This window comes from Oncorhynchus gorbuscha, linkage group LG12, assembly GCF_021184085.1.
Source record: "Oncorhynchus gorbuscha isolate QuinsamMale2020 ecotype Even-year linkage group LG12, OgorEven_v1.0, whole genome shotgun sequence".
Classification (NCBI taxonomy): domain Eukaryota; kingdom Metazoa; phylum Chordata; class Actinopteri; order Salmoniformes; family Salmonidae; genus Oncorhynchus; species Oncorhynchus gorbuscha.
The window spans coordinates 4,728,999-4,747,469 of record NC_060184.1 but is presented as its reverse complement, the minus strand read 5'-3'; the positions used below and the strand labels follow the sequence as shown (position 1 = coordinate 4,747,469).

Here is an 18,471-nt window from a genome sequence, read left to right as displayed (position 1 = left end):
CACCTGCATAACAGCCGTCCTGTACCTTGACCTCTACTCTGGATTTACCGACCTCTGCCTGACCTGACCCTGAGCCTGCCTGCCGTCCTGAACCTTGACCTCTACTCTGGATTACCTTGATACCTGATAGTATGAGTTTTGCACATGAAGAGACAAAGTTGTAACCAAATGCATATGTATCCAATGTTTCAAACTGTGTCACTAGTGTTGATATAATATCAGACAGAGTTCACTGTACATCATTCATAGGTCTATTACATTTAAACAAGAAGGAGGCTGTGTAACTGCAGTATTCACATGTTGTATGTTTAAACATCAGTATGCATAGGTAGTTCCACTACTACTACTACTACTACTACTACTACTACTACTACTACTACTACTACTACTACTACTATACTAATACTACTACTACTACTACTACTATACTAATACTACTATGCTGCTGCTGCTGCTGCTGCTGCTGCTGCTGCTACTGCTGCTGCTGCTGCTGCTACTACTGCTGCTGCTGCTGCTGCTGCTGCTGCTGCACTAATGCTGCTATACTGCTGCTACCACTGCTGCTGCTACTGCTGCTACTGCTGCTGCTGCTGCTGCTGCTGCTACTACGACACTACTGCTGCTATACTGCTGCCACTGCTGCTGCTACTACCACTACTGCTGCTGCTGCTGCTGCTGCTGCTGCTACTGCTACTGCTACTACACTGTGCTGCTATGCCTACTGCCACTGCTGCTGCTGCTGCTGCTGCTGCTGCTGCTGCTGCTGCTGCTGCTGCTGCTGCTAAGCGGACCTGCTACTACTGCTACTGCTGCTATACTACTGCTGCTGCTGCTACAGACGGACCTGCTGCTGCTGCTGCTGCTGCTGCTGCTGCTGCTGCTGCTGCTGCTGCTGCTGCTGCTGCTGCTGCTGCTACTGCTGCTGCTAATATACTAACTGCTACTGCTGCTGCTACTGCTGCTGCTGCTACTGCTGCTGCTAGGGGGGCCTGTTACTACTGCTGCTGCTGCTGCTGCTGCTAAGCGGACCTGCTGCTGCTGCTACTGCTGCTATACTGCTGCTGCTGCTGCTAAGCGGACCTATTGCTGCTGCTGCTGCTACTGCTGCTGCTGCTACTACTGCTACTACTGCTGCTGCTGCTATACTGCTACTGCTGCTGCTAAGCGGGCCTTACTGCTGCTGCTATACTAACACTGCTACTGCTACTGCCACTACTACTGCTACTAAGCGGACCTGCTGCTGCTGCTGCTACTACTGCTATACTGCTGCTGCTAAGCGGACCTGCTGCCACTACTACTGCTGCTACTATGCTGCTGCTGCTGCTGCTAGGCGGACCTGCTGCTGCTGCAGCCGCTGTGCTAACACTGCTGCTGCTGCTGCTGCTACAATTGCTGCTGCTGCTAGGCGGACCTGCTGCTGCTGCTGCTACTACTGCTGCTGCTGCTGCTGCTGCTGCTGCTGCTGCTGCTGCTGCTGCTACTAGCGGACCTGCTGGTGCTGCTGCTGCTGCCGCTATGCTAACACTGCTGCTACTGCTGCTAAGCTGCTGCTGCTGCTGCTGCTACTGCCACTGCTGCCACTGCTGCTGTGCTAACACTACTGCTGCTGCTGCTGCTATACTAACACCCACCGCTGCTGCTGCTGCTGCTGCTGCTGCTGCTGCTGCTGCTGCTGCTGTGCTGGCAACACCACTACTGCTGCTGCTGCTGCTGCTGCTGCTGGTGCTGCTGCTATTGCTGCTATACTAACACCACTGCTGGTACTGCTATGCCACTGCTGCTGCTGCTGCTACTACTAAGCGGACTACTGCTGCTACTATGCTAACAACCACTGCTACTACTACTACTACTGCTACTGCTACTACTGTTGCTGCTATGCTAACACCACTACTAGTGCTACTATGCCACTACTACTACTACTACTGCTACTAAGCGGACCTACTACTACTACTACTACTACTAAGCGGACCTACTACTACTACTATGCTAACAACACCACTGCTACTGCTACTGCTGCTGCTACTGGTGCTGCTACTGTTGCTGCTATGCTAACACCACTACTGGTACTGCTATGCCACTGCTGCTGCTGCTGCTGCTGCTAGGCGGACCTGCTGCTGCTGCTGCTGCTGCCACTGCTGCCACTGCTGCTGCTGCACTGCTGCTGCTGCTGCTGCTATGCTAGCACCGCTGCTGCTGCTGCTGCTGCTGCTACTATGCTGCAACACTACTGCTGCTGCTGCTGCTGCTGCTGCTGCTGCTGCTGCTATGCCAACACCGCTGCTGCTGCTGCTGCTGCTGTGCTGCTGCTGCTGCTAGGCAGACCTGTGCTGCTACTGCTGCTGCTGCTGCTGCTGCTGCTGCTGCTGCTGCTGCTGCTGCTGCTACTACTATGGGCCTGCTACTGCTGCTGCAAGATGGTGCTACTACTACTGCTACTGCTTCTGCTACTAAGCGGGCCTGCTACTGCTGCTATTGCTGCTGCTAAGCGGGCCTGCTGCTGCTGCTGCTACTGCTACTGGTACTGCTGCTACTACTAAGCAGGCCTACTACTGCTGCTGCTGCTGCTGCTACTGCTGCTGCTGCTGCTACTTACACAGAGCATGCAGCTGCTGCTGCTGCTGCTGCTGCTGCTGCTGCTGCTACTACTGCTGCTACTGCTTACACAGAGCATAGCTGCTGCTGCTACTACTACTACTACTACTACTACTACTTACACAGAGCATACAGCTACTACTACTACTACTACTACTACTACTACTACTACTACTTACACAGAGCATACAGCTACTACTACTACTACTACTACTACTACTACTACTACTTACACAGAGCATACAGCTACTACTACTACTACTACTACTACTACTACTACTACTACTACTACTACTACTACTACTACTACTACTCAGTATGCACAGTGAGTATGTTTAAAAATGAGTATGCGTAGGTAGTTCCACTATTCTAAGCATTCTCAAAGCAATCCCACCTGAAAACGGCTCTCTGGGAGCTGTGGATATTAACCCTGGAATCGTATATCTCCTGACAAATCAAACACGTTGACCTTTATTTACATTCTTAGCTGGGGGCGGGGCAGAGTCAAACCTTCCTTCATGGTAATTTATATTAGCATGTGAGCCAAGCCTTAGGTATTGCTGAGAAATCGTGAACATGTTAAGGCCTACAGTGCTATATCCATCCACATTATGTATGAGTGGTTGTTCTTCTCTTCACTGCATCTATTCTCTCATGATAATTGATACCATCCTCATATTTTTTGCATAATTTGAATATTTAACTAATGCTTTGTTGCATTTTTCCGACTGTGAATATTGGGTTTGAAACTGTCATACAATAACGTTGGAATGGTCGTCTCATCTGATGCTGGTAACAACTGGAATTTTTGTGGGTGAAATCTAAAGCATTCTAGTCATATAATCAAATATTGTGGTTTGGATAATATTTTGGACTGCTATCTCTGCTTTTTTGGTCATGAGGCGTTTTGAAACTCTTTGGAAAGTTCTCAGACCCCTTGCATTTTTTACACAATTTGTTAAGTTACACAAGTTAAATAAAAACATCCTTAGAAATATAAACACAACACCCCATAATGACAAGGCAAAAATAGGTTTTTAGAAATGTTTGCTACTTTACAAAAAAATATGAAGATAGCTGTGCAGCGACGCTTCCCATCTAACCTGACAGAGCTTGAGAGGATCTGCAGAGAAGAACGGGAGAAACTCCTCAAACACAGGTGTGCCAAGCTTGTAGTGTCATACCCAAGAAGACTCAAGGCTGTAATCGCTGCCAAAGGTGCTTCAACAAAGTACTGAATAAAGGGTCTGAATACTTATGAAAAATGTGATATTTCAGTATTTTAGTCGTAATGAATAAAGCTCTGATTAAGGCCGTGAGGCCGATACGTGAAGCTTATTGAAGATCAGTGACCAAGAGCAGTGTGCGGTTCCCCTTTTCCCACATCTTGTTCGTCTGTTACCACGCACCTGCAAAAAAAGATGGCTCAGATGTGCGAGTGCTTCTTGAAATTTTGAGTTGAAATGAATTTGCAAACATTTCAGATTTTTTTCTTTTTTTTGTTGCTTTGTCATTATTTGGGGGTATTGTGTGTAGATTGATACAACAACAAAAACGTTGGAAAAAGGCTGTAACGTAACAAAGTGTTTAAAAGGTCAAGGGGTTTGAATACTTTCTGAATGCATAAAGTATTACAGTAGTAAACATGCAGTGTATATATACGTCTGTATTCACCTTAAAACACATCAGACATTTAGCACATCAAATACTGATGTAAACAGAACCTCTACAACAATGACATTTAGTAAATAAACATCTGGAATTAACTTAGCAAACTAAACCTTTACCAAGATCTCATCCACCCATTACATTTGTATATTTTGTCAACAAGACCATTAGGCTAGATAATAATAATAATAATAATAATAATAATAATAATAATAATAATAATAATAAAAATTATAATGAATAACTATTAATAATAACTACATAGTAGTCACCTGCTGTGAGATGGAGAAGCCGATGATGACTTCACCCTCAGGTATCTCCCAGTAGACAGTGGCTGAGTCGGCCCTCAGGTGCATCACAGACACGTTGACAGGAGCAGGGGGACGGTCTGAGGAGAGAGGAACAAGAGCTTGTTAGGGGAAAAAGTACATTAGGTAAGTCTCTAAAAGGAAAGGAGATTTTTTATTTGAGTTAGTTTCAAGGTGGTGCGACCGACAGAGAGGCGGTCTTAGGAGAGAGGAACAATAACATATAAAGGGGTGAGGATACAGAAGTAAATACATTATTTGTTTGTATCGGTACCAGGGGGTGTGACTGACCATTTGTATCGGTACCAGGGGGTGTGACTGACCGTTTGTATCTGTGCCAGGGGGTGTGACTGACCATTTGTATCGGTACCAGGGGGTGTGACTGACGGTTTGTATCGGTACCAGGGGGTGTGACTGACCATTTGTATCGGTACCAGGGGGTGTGACTGGCCGTTTGTATCTGTGCCAGGGGGTGTGACTGACCATTTGTATCGGTACCAGGGGGTGTGACTGACCGTTTGTATCGGTACCAGGGGGTGTGACTGACCGTTTGTATCGGTACCAGGGGTGTGACTGACCGTTTGTATCGGTACCAGGGGGTGTGACTGACCGTTTGTATCGGTACCAGGGGGTGTGACTGACCGTTTGTATAGGTACCAGGGGTGTGACTGACCGTTTGTATCGGTACCAGGGGTGTGACTGACGGTTTGTATCGGTACCAGGGGGTGTGACTGACAGTTTGTATCAGTACCAGCGGGTGTGACTGACCGTTTGTATCGGTACCAGGGGGTGTGACTGAAGGGTTGCATCGGTACCAGGGGGTGTGACTGACCGTTTGTATCGGTATCAGGGGGTGTGACTGACCGTTTGTATCGGTACCAGGGGGTGTGACTGACCGTTTGTATTGGTGCCAGGGAGTGTGACTGACCATTTCTATAGGTGCCAGGGGGTGTGACTGACCATTTGTATCGGTACCAGTGGGTGTGACTGACAGTTTGTATCGGTACCAGGGGGTGTGACTGACCGTTTGTATCGGTGCCAGGGGTGTGACTGACCGTTTGTATCGGTACCAGGGGTGTGACTGACCGTTTGTATCGGTACCAGGGGGTGTGAGTGACCGTTTGTATAGGTGCCAGGGGGTGTGACTGACGGTTTGTATCGGTACCAGGGGGTGTGACTGACCGTTTGTATCTAAGGTGCCAGGGGATGTGACTGACCATTTCTATAGGTGCCAGGGGGTGTGACTGACCGTTTGTATCGGTATCAGGGGTGTGACTGACGGTTTGTATCGGTACCAGGGGTGTGACTTACCGTTTCTATAGGTGCCAGGGGGTGTGACTGACGGTTTGTATCGGTACCAGGGGGTGTGACTGACAGTTTGTATCAGTACCAGCGGGTGTGACTGACCGTTTGTATCGGTACCAGGGGGTGTGACTGACGGGTTGTATCGGTACCAGGGGGTGTGACTTACCGTTTCTATAGGTGCCAGGGGGTGTGACTGACGGTTTGTATCGGTACCAGGGGGTGTGACTGACAGTTTGTATCAGTACCAGCGGGTGTGACTGACCGTTTGTATCGGTACCAGGGGGTGTGACTGACGGGTTGCATCGGTACCAGGGGGTGTGACTGACCGTTTGTATCGGTATCAGGGGGTGTGACTGACCGTTTGTATCGGTACCAGGGGGTGTGACTGACTGTTTGTATTGGTGTCAGGGAGTGTGACTGACCGTTTCTATAGGTGCCAGGGGGTGTGACTGACCATTTGTATCGGTACCAGTGGGTGTGACTGACAGTTTGTATCGGTACCAGGGGGTGTGACTGACCGTTTGTATCGGTGCCAGGGGGTGTGACTGACCGTTTGTATCGGGACCAGGTGGTGTGACTGACCGTTTGTATCGGTACCAGGGGGTGTGACTGACCATTTGTATCGGTACCAGGGGTGTGACTGACCGTTTGTATCGGTACCAGGGGGTGTGACTGACCGTTTGTATCGGTACCAGGGGGTGTGACTGACCGTTTGTATAGGTACCAGGGGGTGTGAGTGACCGTTTGTATAGGTGCCAGGGGGTGTGACTGACGGTTTGTATCGGTACCAGGGGGTGTGACTGACCGTTTGTATCTAAGGTGCCAGGGGATGTGACTGACCATTTCTATAGGTGCCAGGGGGTGTGACTGACCGTTTGTATCGGTATCAGGGGGTGTGACTGACGGTTTGTATCGGTACCAGGGGGTGTGACTTACCGTTTCTATAGGTGCCAGGGGGTGTGACTGACGGTTTGTATCGGTACCAGGGGGTGTGACTGACAGTTTGTATCAGTACCAGCGGGTGTGACTGACCGTTTGTATCGGTACCAGGGGGTGTGACTGACCGTTTGTATCGGTACCAGGGGGTGTGACTGACTGTTTGTATTGGTGCCAGGGAGTGTGACTGACCGTTTCTATAGGTGCCAGGGGGTGTGACTGACCATTTGTATCGGTACCAGTGGGTGTGACTGACAGTTTGTATCGGTACCAGGGGGTGTGACTGACCGTTTGTATCGGTGCCAGGGGGTGTGACTGACCGTTTGTATCGGGACCAGGGGGTGTGACTGACCGTTTGTATAGGTACCAGTGGGTGTGAGTGACCGTTTGTATAGGTGCCAGGGGTGTGACTGACGGTTTGTATCGGTACCAGGGGGTGTGACTGACCGTTTGTATCGGTGCCAGGGGGTGTAACTGACCGTTTGTATCGGTACCAGGGGTGTGACTGACCGTTTGTATCGGTACCAGGGGGTGTGACTGACCGTTTGTATAGGTACCAGGGGGTGTGACTGACAGTTTGTATCGGTACCAGGGGGTGTGACTGACAGTTTGTATCGGTACCAGGGGGTGTGACTGACTGTTTGTATCGGTACCAGGGGGTGTGACTGACCATTTGTATAGGTACCAGGGGTGTGACTGACCGTTTGTATAGGTGCCAGGGGGTGTGACTGACCGTTTGTATAGGTGCCAGGGGGTGTGACTGACCGTTTGTATCGGTACCAGGGGGTGTGACTGACTGTTTGTATAGGTACCAGGGGTGTGACTGACCGTTTGTATCGGTACCAGGGGTGTGACTGACCGTTTGTATTGGTATCAGGGGTGTGACTGACCGTTTGTATCTGTACCAGGGGGTGTGACTGACGGTTTGTATCGGTACCAGGGGGTGTGACTGACAGTTTGTATCAGTACCAGCGGGTGTGACTGACCGTTTGTATCGGTACCAGGGGGTGTGACTGACGGGTTGCATCGGTACCAGGGGGTGTGACTGACCGTTTGTATCGGTATCAGGGGGTGTGACTGACCGTTTGTATCGGTACCAGGGGGTGTGACTGACTGTTTGTATTGGTGCCAGGGAGTGTGACTGACCGTTTCTATAGGTGCCAGGGGGTGTGACTGACCATTTGTATCGGTACCAGGGGGTGTGACTGACCGCTTGTATCGGTACCAGGGGGTGTGACTGACCGTTTGTATAGGTACCAGGGGGTGTGAGTGACCGTTTGTATAGGTGCCAGGGGGTGTGACTGACGGTTTGTATCGGTACCAGGGGTGTGACTGACCGTTTGTATCTAAGGTGCCAGGGGATGTGACTGACCATTTCTATAGGTGCCAGGGGTGTGACTGACCGTTTGTATCGGTATCAGGGGGTGTGACTGACGGTTTGTATCGGTACCAGGGGTGTGACTTACCGTTTCTATAGGTGCCAGGGGTGTGACTGACGGTTTGTATCGGTACCAGGGGTGTGACTGACAGTTTGTAGCAGTACCAGCGGGTGTGACTGACCGTTTGTATCGGTACCAGGGGTGTGACTGACCGTTTGTATCGGTACCAGGGGTGTGACTGACTGTTTGTATTGGTGCCAGGGAGTGTGACTGACCGTTTCTATAGGTGCCAGGGGTGTGACTGACCATTTGTATCGGTACCAGTGGGTGTGACTGACAGTTTGTATCGGTACCAGGGGTGTGACTGACCGTTTGTATCGGTGCCAGGGGGTGTGACTGACCGTTTGTATCGGGACCAGGGGGTGTGACTGACCGTTTGTATAGGTACCAGTGGGTGTGAGTGACCGTTTGTATAGGTGCCAGGGGGTGTGACTGACGGTTTGTATCGGTACCAGGGGGTGTGACTGACCGTTTGTATCGGTGCCAGGGGGTGTAACTGACCGTTTGTATCGGTACCAGGGGTGTGACTGACCGTTTGTATCGGTACCAGGGGGTGTGACTGACCGTTTGTATAGGTACCAGGGGGTGTGACTGACAGTTTGTATCGGTACCAGGGGGTGTGACTGACAGTTTGTATCGGTACCAGGGGGTGTGACTGACTGTTTGTATCGGTACCAGGGGGTGTGACTGACCATTTGTATCGGTACCAGGGGGTGTGACTGACCGTTTGTATCGGTACCAGGGGGTGTGACTGACCGTTTGTATCGGTACCAGGGGGTGTGACTGATCGTTTGTATAGGTACCAGGGGTGTGACTGACCGTTTGTATAGGTGCCAGGGGGTGTGACTGACCGTTTGTATCGGTACCAGGGGTGTGACTGACCGTTTGTATAGGTGCCAGGGGGTGTGACTGACCGTTTGTATCGGTACCAGGGGGTGTGACTGACTGTTTGTATAGGTACCAGGGGTGTGACTGACCGTTTGTATCGGTACCAGGGGTGTGACTGACCGTTTGTATTGGTATCAGGGGTGTGACTGACCGTTTGTATCTGTACCAGGGGGTGTGACTGACGGTTTGTATCGGTACCAGGGGGTGTGACTGACAGTTTGTATCAGTACCAGCGGGTGTGACTGACCGTTTGTATCGGTACCAGGGGGTGTGACTGACGGGTTGCATCGGTACCAGGGGGTGTGACTGACCGTTTGTATCGGTATCAGGGGGTGTGACTGACCGTTTGTATCGGTACCAGGGGGTGTGACTGACTGTTTGTATTGGTGCCAGGGAGTGTGACTGACCGTTTCTATAGGTGCCAGGGGGTGTGACTGACCATTTGTATCGGTACCAGTGGGTGTGACTGACAGTTTGTATCGGTACCAGGGGTTGTGACTGACCGTTTGTATCGGTGCCAGGGGGTGTGACTGACCGTTTGTATCGGGACCAGGTGGTGTGACTGACCGTTTGTATAGGTACCAGGGGGTGTGACTGACCGTTTGTATCGGGACCAGGTGGTGTGACTGACCGTTTGTATAGGTGCCAGGGGGTGTGACTGACGGTTTGTATCGGTACCAGGGGGTGTGACTGACCGTTTGTATCGGTGCCAGGGGTGTAACTGACCGTTTGTATCGGTACCAGGGGTGTGACTTACCGTTTCTATAGGTGCCAGGGGTGTGACTGACGGTTTGTATCGGTACCAGGGGTGTGACTGACCATTTCTATAGGTGCCAGGGGTGTGACTGACCATTTCTATAGGTGCCAGGGGTGTGACTGACCGTTTGTATCGGTATCAGGGGGTGTGACTGACGGTTTGTATCGGTACCAGGGGGTGTGACTGACAGTTTGTATCAGTACCAGCGGGTGTGACTGACCGTTTGTATCGGTACCAGGGGGTGTGACTGACGGGTTGTATCGGTACCAGGGGGTGTGACTTACCGTTTCTATAGGTGCCAGGGGGTGTGACTGACGGTTTGTATCGGTACCAGGGGGTGTGACTGACAGTTTGTATCAGTACCAGCGGGTGTGACTGACCGTTTGTATCGGTACCAGGGGGTGTGACTGACCGTTTGTATCGGTACCAGGGGGTGTGACTGACTGTTTGTATTGGTGCCAGGGAGTGTGACTGACCGTTTCTATAGGTGCCAGGGGGTGTGACTGACCATTTGTATCGGTACCAGTGGGTGTGACTGACAGTTTGTATCGGTACCAGGGGGTGTGACTGACCGTTTGTATCGGTGCCAGGGGGTGTGACTGACCGTTTGTATAGGTACCAGGGGGTGTGAGTGACCGTTTGTATAGGTGCCAGGGGGTGTGACTGACGGTTTGTATCGGTACCAGGGGGTGTGACTGACCATTTGTATCGGTGCCAGGGGGTGTAACTGACCGTTTGTATCGGTACCAGGGGTGTGACTGACCGTTTGTATCGGTACCAGGGGTGTGACTGACCGTTTGTATAGGTGCCAGGGGGTGTGACTGACCGTTTGTATCGGTACCAGGGGTGTGACTGACCGTTTGTATAGGTGCCAGGGGGTGTGACTGACCGTTTGTATCGGTACCAGGGGGTGTGACTGACTGTTTGTATAGGTACCAGGGGTGTGACTGACCGTTTGTATCGGTACCAGGGGTGTGACTGACCGTTTGTATCGGTATCAGGGGTGTGACTGACCGTTTGTATCTGTACCAGGGGGTGTGACTGACGGTTTGTATCGGTACCAGGGGTGTGACTGACAGTTTGTATCAGTACCAGCGGGTGTGACTGACCGTTTGTATCGGTACCAGGGGTGTGACTGACGGGTTGCATCGGTACCAGGGGTGTGACTGACCGTTTGTATCGGTATCAGGGGTGTGACTGACCGTTTGTATCGGTACCAGGGGTGTGACTGACTGTTTGTATCGGTGCCAGGGAGTGTGACTGACCGTTTCTATAGGTGCCAGGGGGTGTGACTGACCATTTGTATCGGTACCAGTGGGTGTGACTGACAGTTTGTATCGGTACCAGGGGGTGTGACTGACCGTTTGTATCGGTGCCAGGGGGTGTGACTGACCGTTTGTATCGGGACCAGGTGGTGTGACTGACCGTTTGTATAGGTACCAGGGGGTGTGACTGACCGTTTGTATCGGGACCAGGTGGTGTGACTGACCGTTTGTATAGGTGCCAGGGGGTGTGACTGACCGTTTGTATAGGTGCCAGGGGGTGTGACTGACGGTTTGTATCGGTACCAGGGGGTGTGACTGACCGTTTGTATCGGTGCCAGGGGGGTGTAACTGACCGTTTGTATCGGTACCAGGGGTGTGACTGACCGTTTGTATCGGTACCAGGGGGTGTGACTGACCGTTTGTATAGGTACCAGGGTGTGTGACTGACAGTTTGTATCGGTACCAGGGGGTGTGACTGACCGTTTGTATCGGTGCCAGGGGGTGTGACTGACCGTTTGTATCGGGACCAGGGGTGTGACTGACCGTTTGTATAGGTACCAGGGGTGTGAGTGACCGTTTGTATAGGTGCCAGGGGTGTGACTGACGGTTTGTATCGGTACCAGGGGTGTGACTGACCGTTTGTATCGGTGCCAGGGGGTGTGACTGACCGTTTGTATCGGTACCAGGGGTGTGACTGACCGTTTGTATCGGTACCAGGGGTGTGACTGACCGTTTGTATAGGTACCAGGGGTGTGACTGACAGTTTGTATCGGTACCAGGGGTGTGACTGACAGTTTGTATCGGTACCAGGGGGTGTGACTGACCGTTTGTATCGGTACCAGGGGTGTGACTGACCATTTGTATCGGTACCAGGGGTGTGACTGACCGTTTGTATCGGTACCAGGGGTGTGACTGACCGTTTGTATCGGTACCAGGGGGTGTGACTGATCGTTTGTATAGGTACCAGGGGTGTGACTGACCGTTTGTATAGGTGCCAGGGGGTGTGACTGACCGTTTGTATCGGTACCAGGGGTGTGACTGACCGTTTGTATAGGTGCCAGGGGGTGTGACTGACCGTTTGTATCGGTACCAGGGGGTGTGACTGACTGTTTGTATAGGTACCAGGGGTGTGACTGACCGTTTGTATCGGTACCAGGGGTGTGACTGACCGTTTGTATCGGTATCAGGGGTGTGACTGACCGTTTGTATCTGTACCAGGGGTGTGACTGACGGTTTGTATCGGTACCAGGGGTGTGACTGACAGTTTGTATCAGTACCAGCGGGTGTGACTGACCGTTTGTATCGGTACCAGGGGTGTGACTGACGGGTTGCATCGGTACCAGGGGTGTGACTGACCGTTTGTATCGGTATCAGGGGTGTGACTGACCGTTTGTATCGGTACCAGGGGTGTGACTGACCGTTTGTATCGGTACCAGGGGTGTGACTGATCGTTTGTATAGGTACCAGGGGTGTGACTGACCGTTTGTATAGGTGCCAGGGGGTGTGACTGACCGTTTGTATCGGTACCAGGGGTGTGACTGACCGTTTGTATAGGTGCCAGGGGGTGTGACTGACCGTTTGTATCGGTACCAGGGGGTGTGACTGACTGTTTGTATAGGTACCAGGGGTGTGACTGACCGTTTGTATCGGTACCAGGGGTGTGACTGACCGTTTGTATCGGTATCAGGGGTGTGACTGACCGTTTGTATCTGTACCAGGGGGTGTGACTGACGGTTTGTATCGGTACCAGGGGGTGTGACTGACAGTTTGTATCAGTACCAGCGGGTGTGACTGACCGTTTGTATCGGTACCAGGGGGTGTGACTGACGGGTTGCATCGGTACCAGGGGGTGTGACTGACCGTTTGTATCGGTATCAGGGGGTGTGACTGACCGTTTGTATCGGTACCAGGGGGTGTGACTGACTGTTTGTATTGGTGCCAGGGAGTGTGACTGACCGTTTCTATAGGTGCCAGGGGGTGTGACTGACCATTTGTATCGGTACCAGTGGGTGTGACTGACAGTTTGTATCAGTACCAGGGGGTGTGACTGACCGTTTGTATCGGTGCCAGGGGGTGTAACTGACCGTTTGTATCGGTACCAGGGGGTGTGACTGACCGTTTGTATCGGTACCAGGGGGTGTGACTGACCGTTTGTATAGGTACCAGGGGGTGTGACTGACAGTTTGTATCGGTACCAGGGGGTGTGACTGACAGTTTGTATCGGTACCAGGGGGTGTGACTGACTGTTTGTATCGGTACCAGGGGGTGTGACTGACCATTTGTATCGGTACCAGGGGGTGTGACTGACCGTTTGTATCGGTACCAGGGGGTGTGACTGACCGTTTGTATCGGTACCAGGGGGTGTGACTGATCGTTTGTATAGGTACCAGGGGTGTGACTGACCGTTTGTATAGGTGCCAGGGGGTGTGACTGACCGTTTGTATCGGTACCAGGGGTGTGACTGACCGTTTGTATAGGTGCCAGGGGGTGTGACTGACCGTTTGTATCGGTACCAGAGGGTGTGACTGACTGTTTGTATAGGTACCAGGGGTGTGACTGCCCGTTTGTATCGGTACCAGGGGTGTGACTGACCGTTTGTATCGGTATCAGGGTGTGACTGACTGTTTGTATCTGTACCAGGGGGTGTGACTGACGGTTTGTATCGGTACCAGGGGGTGTGACTGACAGTTTGTATCAGTACCAGCGGGTGTGACTGACCGTTTGTATCGGTACCAGGGGGTGTGACTGACGGGTTGCATCGGTACCAGGGGGTGTGACTGACCGTTTGTATCGGTATCAGGGGGTGTGACTGACCGTTTGTATCGGTACCAGGGGGTGTGACTGACTGTTTGTATTGGTGCCAGGGAGTGTGACTGACCGTTTCTATAGGTGCCAGGGGGTGTGACTGACCATTTGTATCGGTACCAGTGGGTGTGACTGACAGTTTGTATCGGTACCAGGGGGTGTGACTGACCGTTTGTATCGGTGCCAGGGGGTGTGACTGACCGTTTGTATCGGGACCAGGTGGTGTGACTGACCGTTTGTATAGGTACCAGGGGGTGTGACTGACTGTTTGTATCGGGACCAGGTGGTGTGACTGACCGTTTGTATAGGTGCCAGGGGGTGTGACTGACGGTTTGTATCGGTACCAGGGGGTGTGACTGACCGTTTGTATCGGTGCCAGGGGGTGTAACTGACCGTTTGTATCGGTACCAGGGGTGTGACTGACCGTTTGTATCGGTACCAGGGGGTGTGACTGACCGTTTGTATAGGTACCAGGGGTGTGACTGACAGTTTGTATCGGTACCAGGGGTGTGACTGACCGTTTGTATCGGTGCCAGGGGTGTGACTGACCGTTTGTATCGGGACCAGGGGTGTGACTGACCGTTTGTATAGGTACCAGGGGGTGTGAGTGACCATTTGTATAGGTGCCAGGGGTGTGACTGACGGTTTGTATCGGTACCAGGGGGTGTGACTGACCGTTTGTATCGGTGCCAGGGGGGTGTAACTGACCGTTTGTATCGGTACCAGGGGTGTGACTGACCGTTTGTATCGGTACCAGGGGTGTGACTGACCGTTTGTATAGGTACCAGGGGGTGTGACTGACAGTTTGTATCGGTACCAGGGGGTGTGACTGACAGTTTGTATCGGTACCAGGGGTGTGACTGACTGTTTGTATCGGTACCAGGGGTGTGACTGACCATTTGTATCGGTACCAGGGGTGTGACTGACCGTTTGTATCGATACCAGGGGTGTGACTGACCGTTGTATCGGTACCAGGGGTGTGACTGACCATTTGTATCGGTACCAGGGGGTGTGACTGACGGTTTGTATCGGTACCAGGGGTGTGACTGACCGTTTGTATCTAAGGTGCCAGGGATGTGACTGACCATTTCTATAGGTGCCAGGGGTGTGACTGACCGTTTGTATCGGTATCAGGGGGCGTGACTGACCGTTTGTATCGGTACCAGGGGGTGTGACTGACTGTTTGTATCGGTACCAGGGGGTGTGACTGACCGTTTGTATCGGTACCAGGGGGTGTGACTGACCGTTTGTATCGGTACCAGGGGGTGTGACTGACCATTTGTATCGGTACCAGGGGGTGTGACTGACGGTTTGTATCGGTACCAGGGGGTGTGACTGACCGTTTGTATCTAAGGTGCCAGGGGATGTGACTGACCATTTCTATAGGTGCCAGGGGGTGTGACTGACCGTTTGTATCGGTATCAGGGGGTGTGACTGACCGTTTGTATCGGTACCAGGGGGTGTGACTGACCGTTTGTATCGGTACCAGGGGGTGTGACTGACCGTTTGTATCGGTACCAGGGGGTGTGACTGACCGTTTGTATCGGTACCAGGGGGTGTGACTGACCGTTTGTATCGGTACCAGGGGGTGTGACTGACGGTTTGTATCGGTACCAGGGGGTGTGACTTACCGTTTCTATAGGTGCCAGGGGGTGTGACTGACAGTTTGTATCGGTACCAGGGGGTGTGACTGACAGTTTGTATCAGTACCAGCGGGTGTGACTGACCGTTTGTATCGGTACCAGGGGGTGTGACTGACGGGTTGTATCGGTACCAGGGGGTGTGACTTACCATTTCTATAGGTGCCAGGGGGTGTGACTGACGGTTTGTATCGGTACAAGGGGGTGTGACTGACAGTTTGTATCAGTACCAGCGGGTGTGACTGACCGTTTGTATCGGTACCAGGGGGTGTGACTGACCGTTTGTATCGGTACCAGGGGGTGTGACTGACTGTTTGTATTGGTGCCAGGGAGTGTGACTGACCGTTTCTATAGGTGCCAGGGGGTGTGACTGACCATTTGTATCGGTACCAGTGGGTGTGACTGACAGTTTGTATCGGTACCAGGGGGTGTGACTGACCGTTTGTATCGGTGCCAGGGGGTGTGACTGACCGTTTGTATCGGGACCAGGGGGTGTGACTGACCGTTTGTATAGGTACCAGGGGTGTGAGTGACCGTTTGTATAGGTGCCAGGGGGTGTGACTGACGGTTTGTATCGGTACCAGGGGGTGTGACTGACCGTTTGTATCGGTGCCAGGGGTGTAACTGACCGTTTGTATCGGTACCAGGGGTGTGACTGACCGTTTGTATCGGTACCAGGGGGTGTGACTGACCGTTTGTATAGGTACCAGGGGGTGTGACTGACAGTTTGTATCGGTACCAGGGGGTGTGACTGACAGTTTGTATCGGTACCAGGGGGTGTGACTGACCGTTTGTATCGGTACCAGGGGGTGTGACTGACCATTTGTATCGGTACCAGGGGGTGTGACTGACCGTTTGTATCGGTACCAGGGGGTGTGACTGACCGTTTGTATCGGTACCAGGGGGTGTGACTGACCGTTTGTATCGGTACCAGGGGTGTGACTGATCGTTTGTATAGGTACCAGGGGTGTGACTGACCGTTTGTATAGGTGCCAGGGGGTGTGACTGACCGTTTGTATCGGTACCAGGGGGTGTGACTGACCGTTTGTATCGGTACCAGGGGTGTGACTGACCGTTTGTATCGGTATCAGGGGTGTGACTGACCGTTTGTATCTGTACCAGGGGGTGTGACTGACCGTTTGTATCGGTACCAGGGGGTGTGACTGACCGTTTGTATAGGTACTAGGGGTGTGACTGACCGTTTGTATCGGTACCAGGGGTGTGACTGACAGTTTGTATCGGTACCAGGGGTGTGACTGACCGTTTGTATAGGTGCCAGGGGGTGTGACTGACCGTTTGTATCGGTACCAGGGGGTGTGACTGACTATTTGTATAGGTACCAGGGGTGTGACTGACCGTTTGTATCGGTACCAGGGGTGTGACTGACAGTTTGTATCGGTACCAGGGGTGTGACTGACCGTTTGTATAGGTGCCAGGGGGTGTGACTGACCGTTTGTATCGGTACCAGGGGTGTGACTGACAGTTTGTATCGGTACCAGGGGGTGTGACTGATAGTTTGTATCGGTACCAGGGGGTGTGACTGACCGTTTGTATCGGTACCAGGGGGTGTGACTGACCGTTTGTATCTAAGGTGCCAGGGGGTGTGACTGACCGTTTGTATCTAAGGTGCCAGGGGGTGTGACTGACCATTTCTATAGGTGCCAGGGGTGTGACTGACCGTTTGTATCGGTATCAGGGGTGTGACTGACGGTTTGTATCGGTACCAGGGGTGTGACTGACCGTTTCTATAGGTGCCAGGGGGTGTGACTGACGTTTTGTATCGGTACCAGGGGGTGTGACTGACGGGTTGTATCGGTACCAGGGGTGTGACGGCCGTTTGTATAGGTACCAGGGTGTGACTGACAGTTTGTATCGGTTCCAGGGGGGTGTGACTGACAGTTTTGTATTGGTACCAGGGGTGTGACTGACCGTTTGTATCGGTACCAGGGGTGTGACTGACCATTTGTGACTGACCGTTTGTATAGGTGCCAGGGGTGTGACTGACCGTTTGTATCGGTACCAGGGGTTGTGACTGACTGACGTTTGTATCGGTACCAGGGGTGTGACTGACGTTTGTATCGGTACCAGGGGTGTGACTGACGTTTGTATAGGTGCCCGTTTGTATCGGTACCAGGGGTGTGACTGACGTTTGTATCGGTACCAGGGTGTGTGACTGACAGTTTGTATCGAGGTACCAGGGGTGTGACTGACCATTTGTATAGGTGCCAGGGGTGTGACTGACCGTTTGTATCGGTACCAGGGGTGTGACTGACTGTTTGTATAGGTAGGTACCGTTTGTAGGGGTGTGACTGACAGTTTGTATCGGTACCAGGGGTGTGACTGACCGTTTATAGGTGCCAGTACCATCGGTATCAGGGGGTGTGACTGACCAGTTTTGCATCGGTACCAGGGGTGACTGACCATTTGTATAGGGGGGTGCCATTGCTCAGGGGTGTGTTTGACTGGACCGTTTGTATCGGTACCAGGGGGTGTGACTGACTGTTTGTATAGGTACCAGGGGTGTGACTGACCGTTTGTATCGGTACCAGGGGTGTGACTGACAGTTTGTATCGGTACCAGGGGTGTGACTGACCGTTTGTATAGGTGCCAGGGGTGTGACTGACCGTTTGTTCGGTACCAGGGGTATGACGGTATCAGGGGTGTGACTGACCATTTGTATCGGTACCAGGGGGTGTGACTGATGGTTTGATAGGTGCCAGGGGTGTGACTGACCATTTATCCGGTACCAGGGGGTGTGACTGACCGTTTGTATTAAGGTACCAGGGGTGTGACTGACCGTTTTATCTAAGGTGCCAGGGGTGTGACTGACCCATTTCTATAGGTGCCAGGGGGTGTGACTGACCATTT

At 52.2% G+C, this 18,471-nt stretch overlaps 1 protein-coding gene across 1 annotated transcript in view; it reads right to left on the bottom strand.

Annotated features, from left to right (window-relative positions):
* Nucleotides 1-18,471, bottom strand: part of LOC123990465 (fibronectin type III domain-containing protein 4-like) — a 284,753-nt gene that overhangs the window by 58,620 nt on the left and 207,662 nt on the right. Inside the window, exon 2 of the mRNA XM_046291014.1 lies at nt 4,533-4,648. Within this exon, the coding sequence (XP_046146970.1) occupies nt 4,533-4,648 (116 nt within the window). The remainder of the gene's footprint in view (nt 1-4,532; nt 4,649-18,471) is intronic.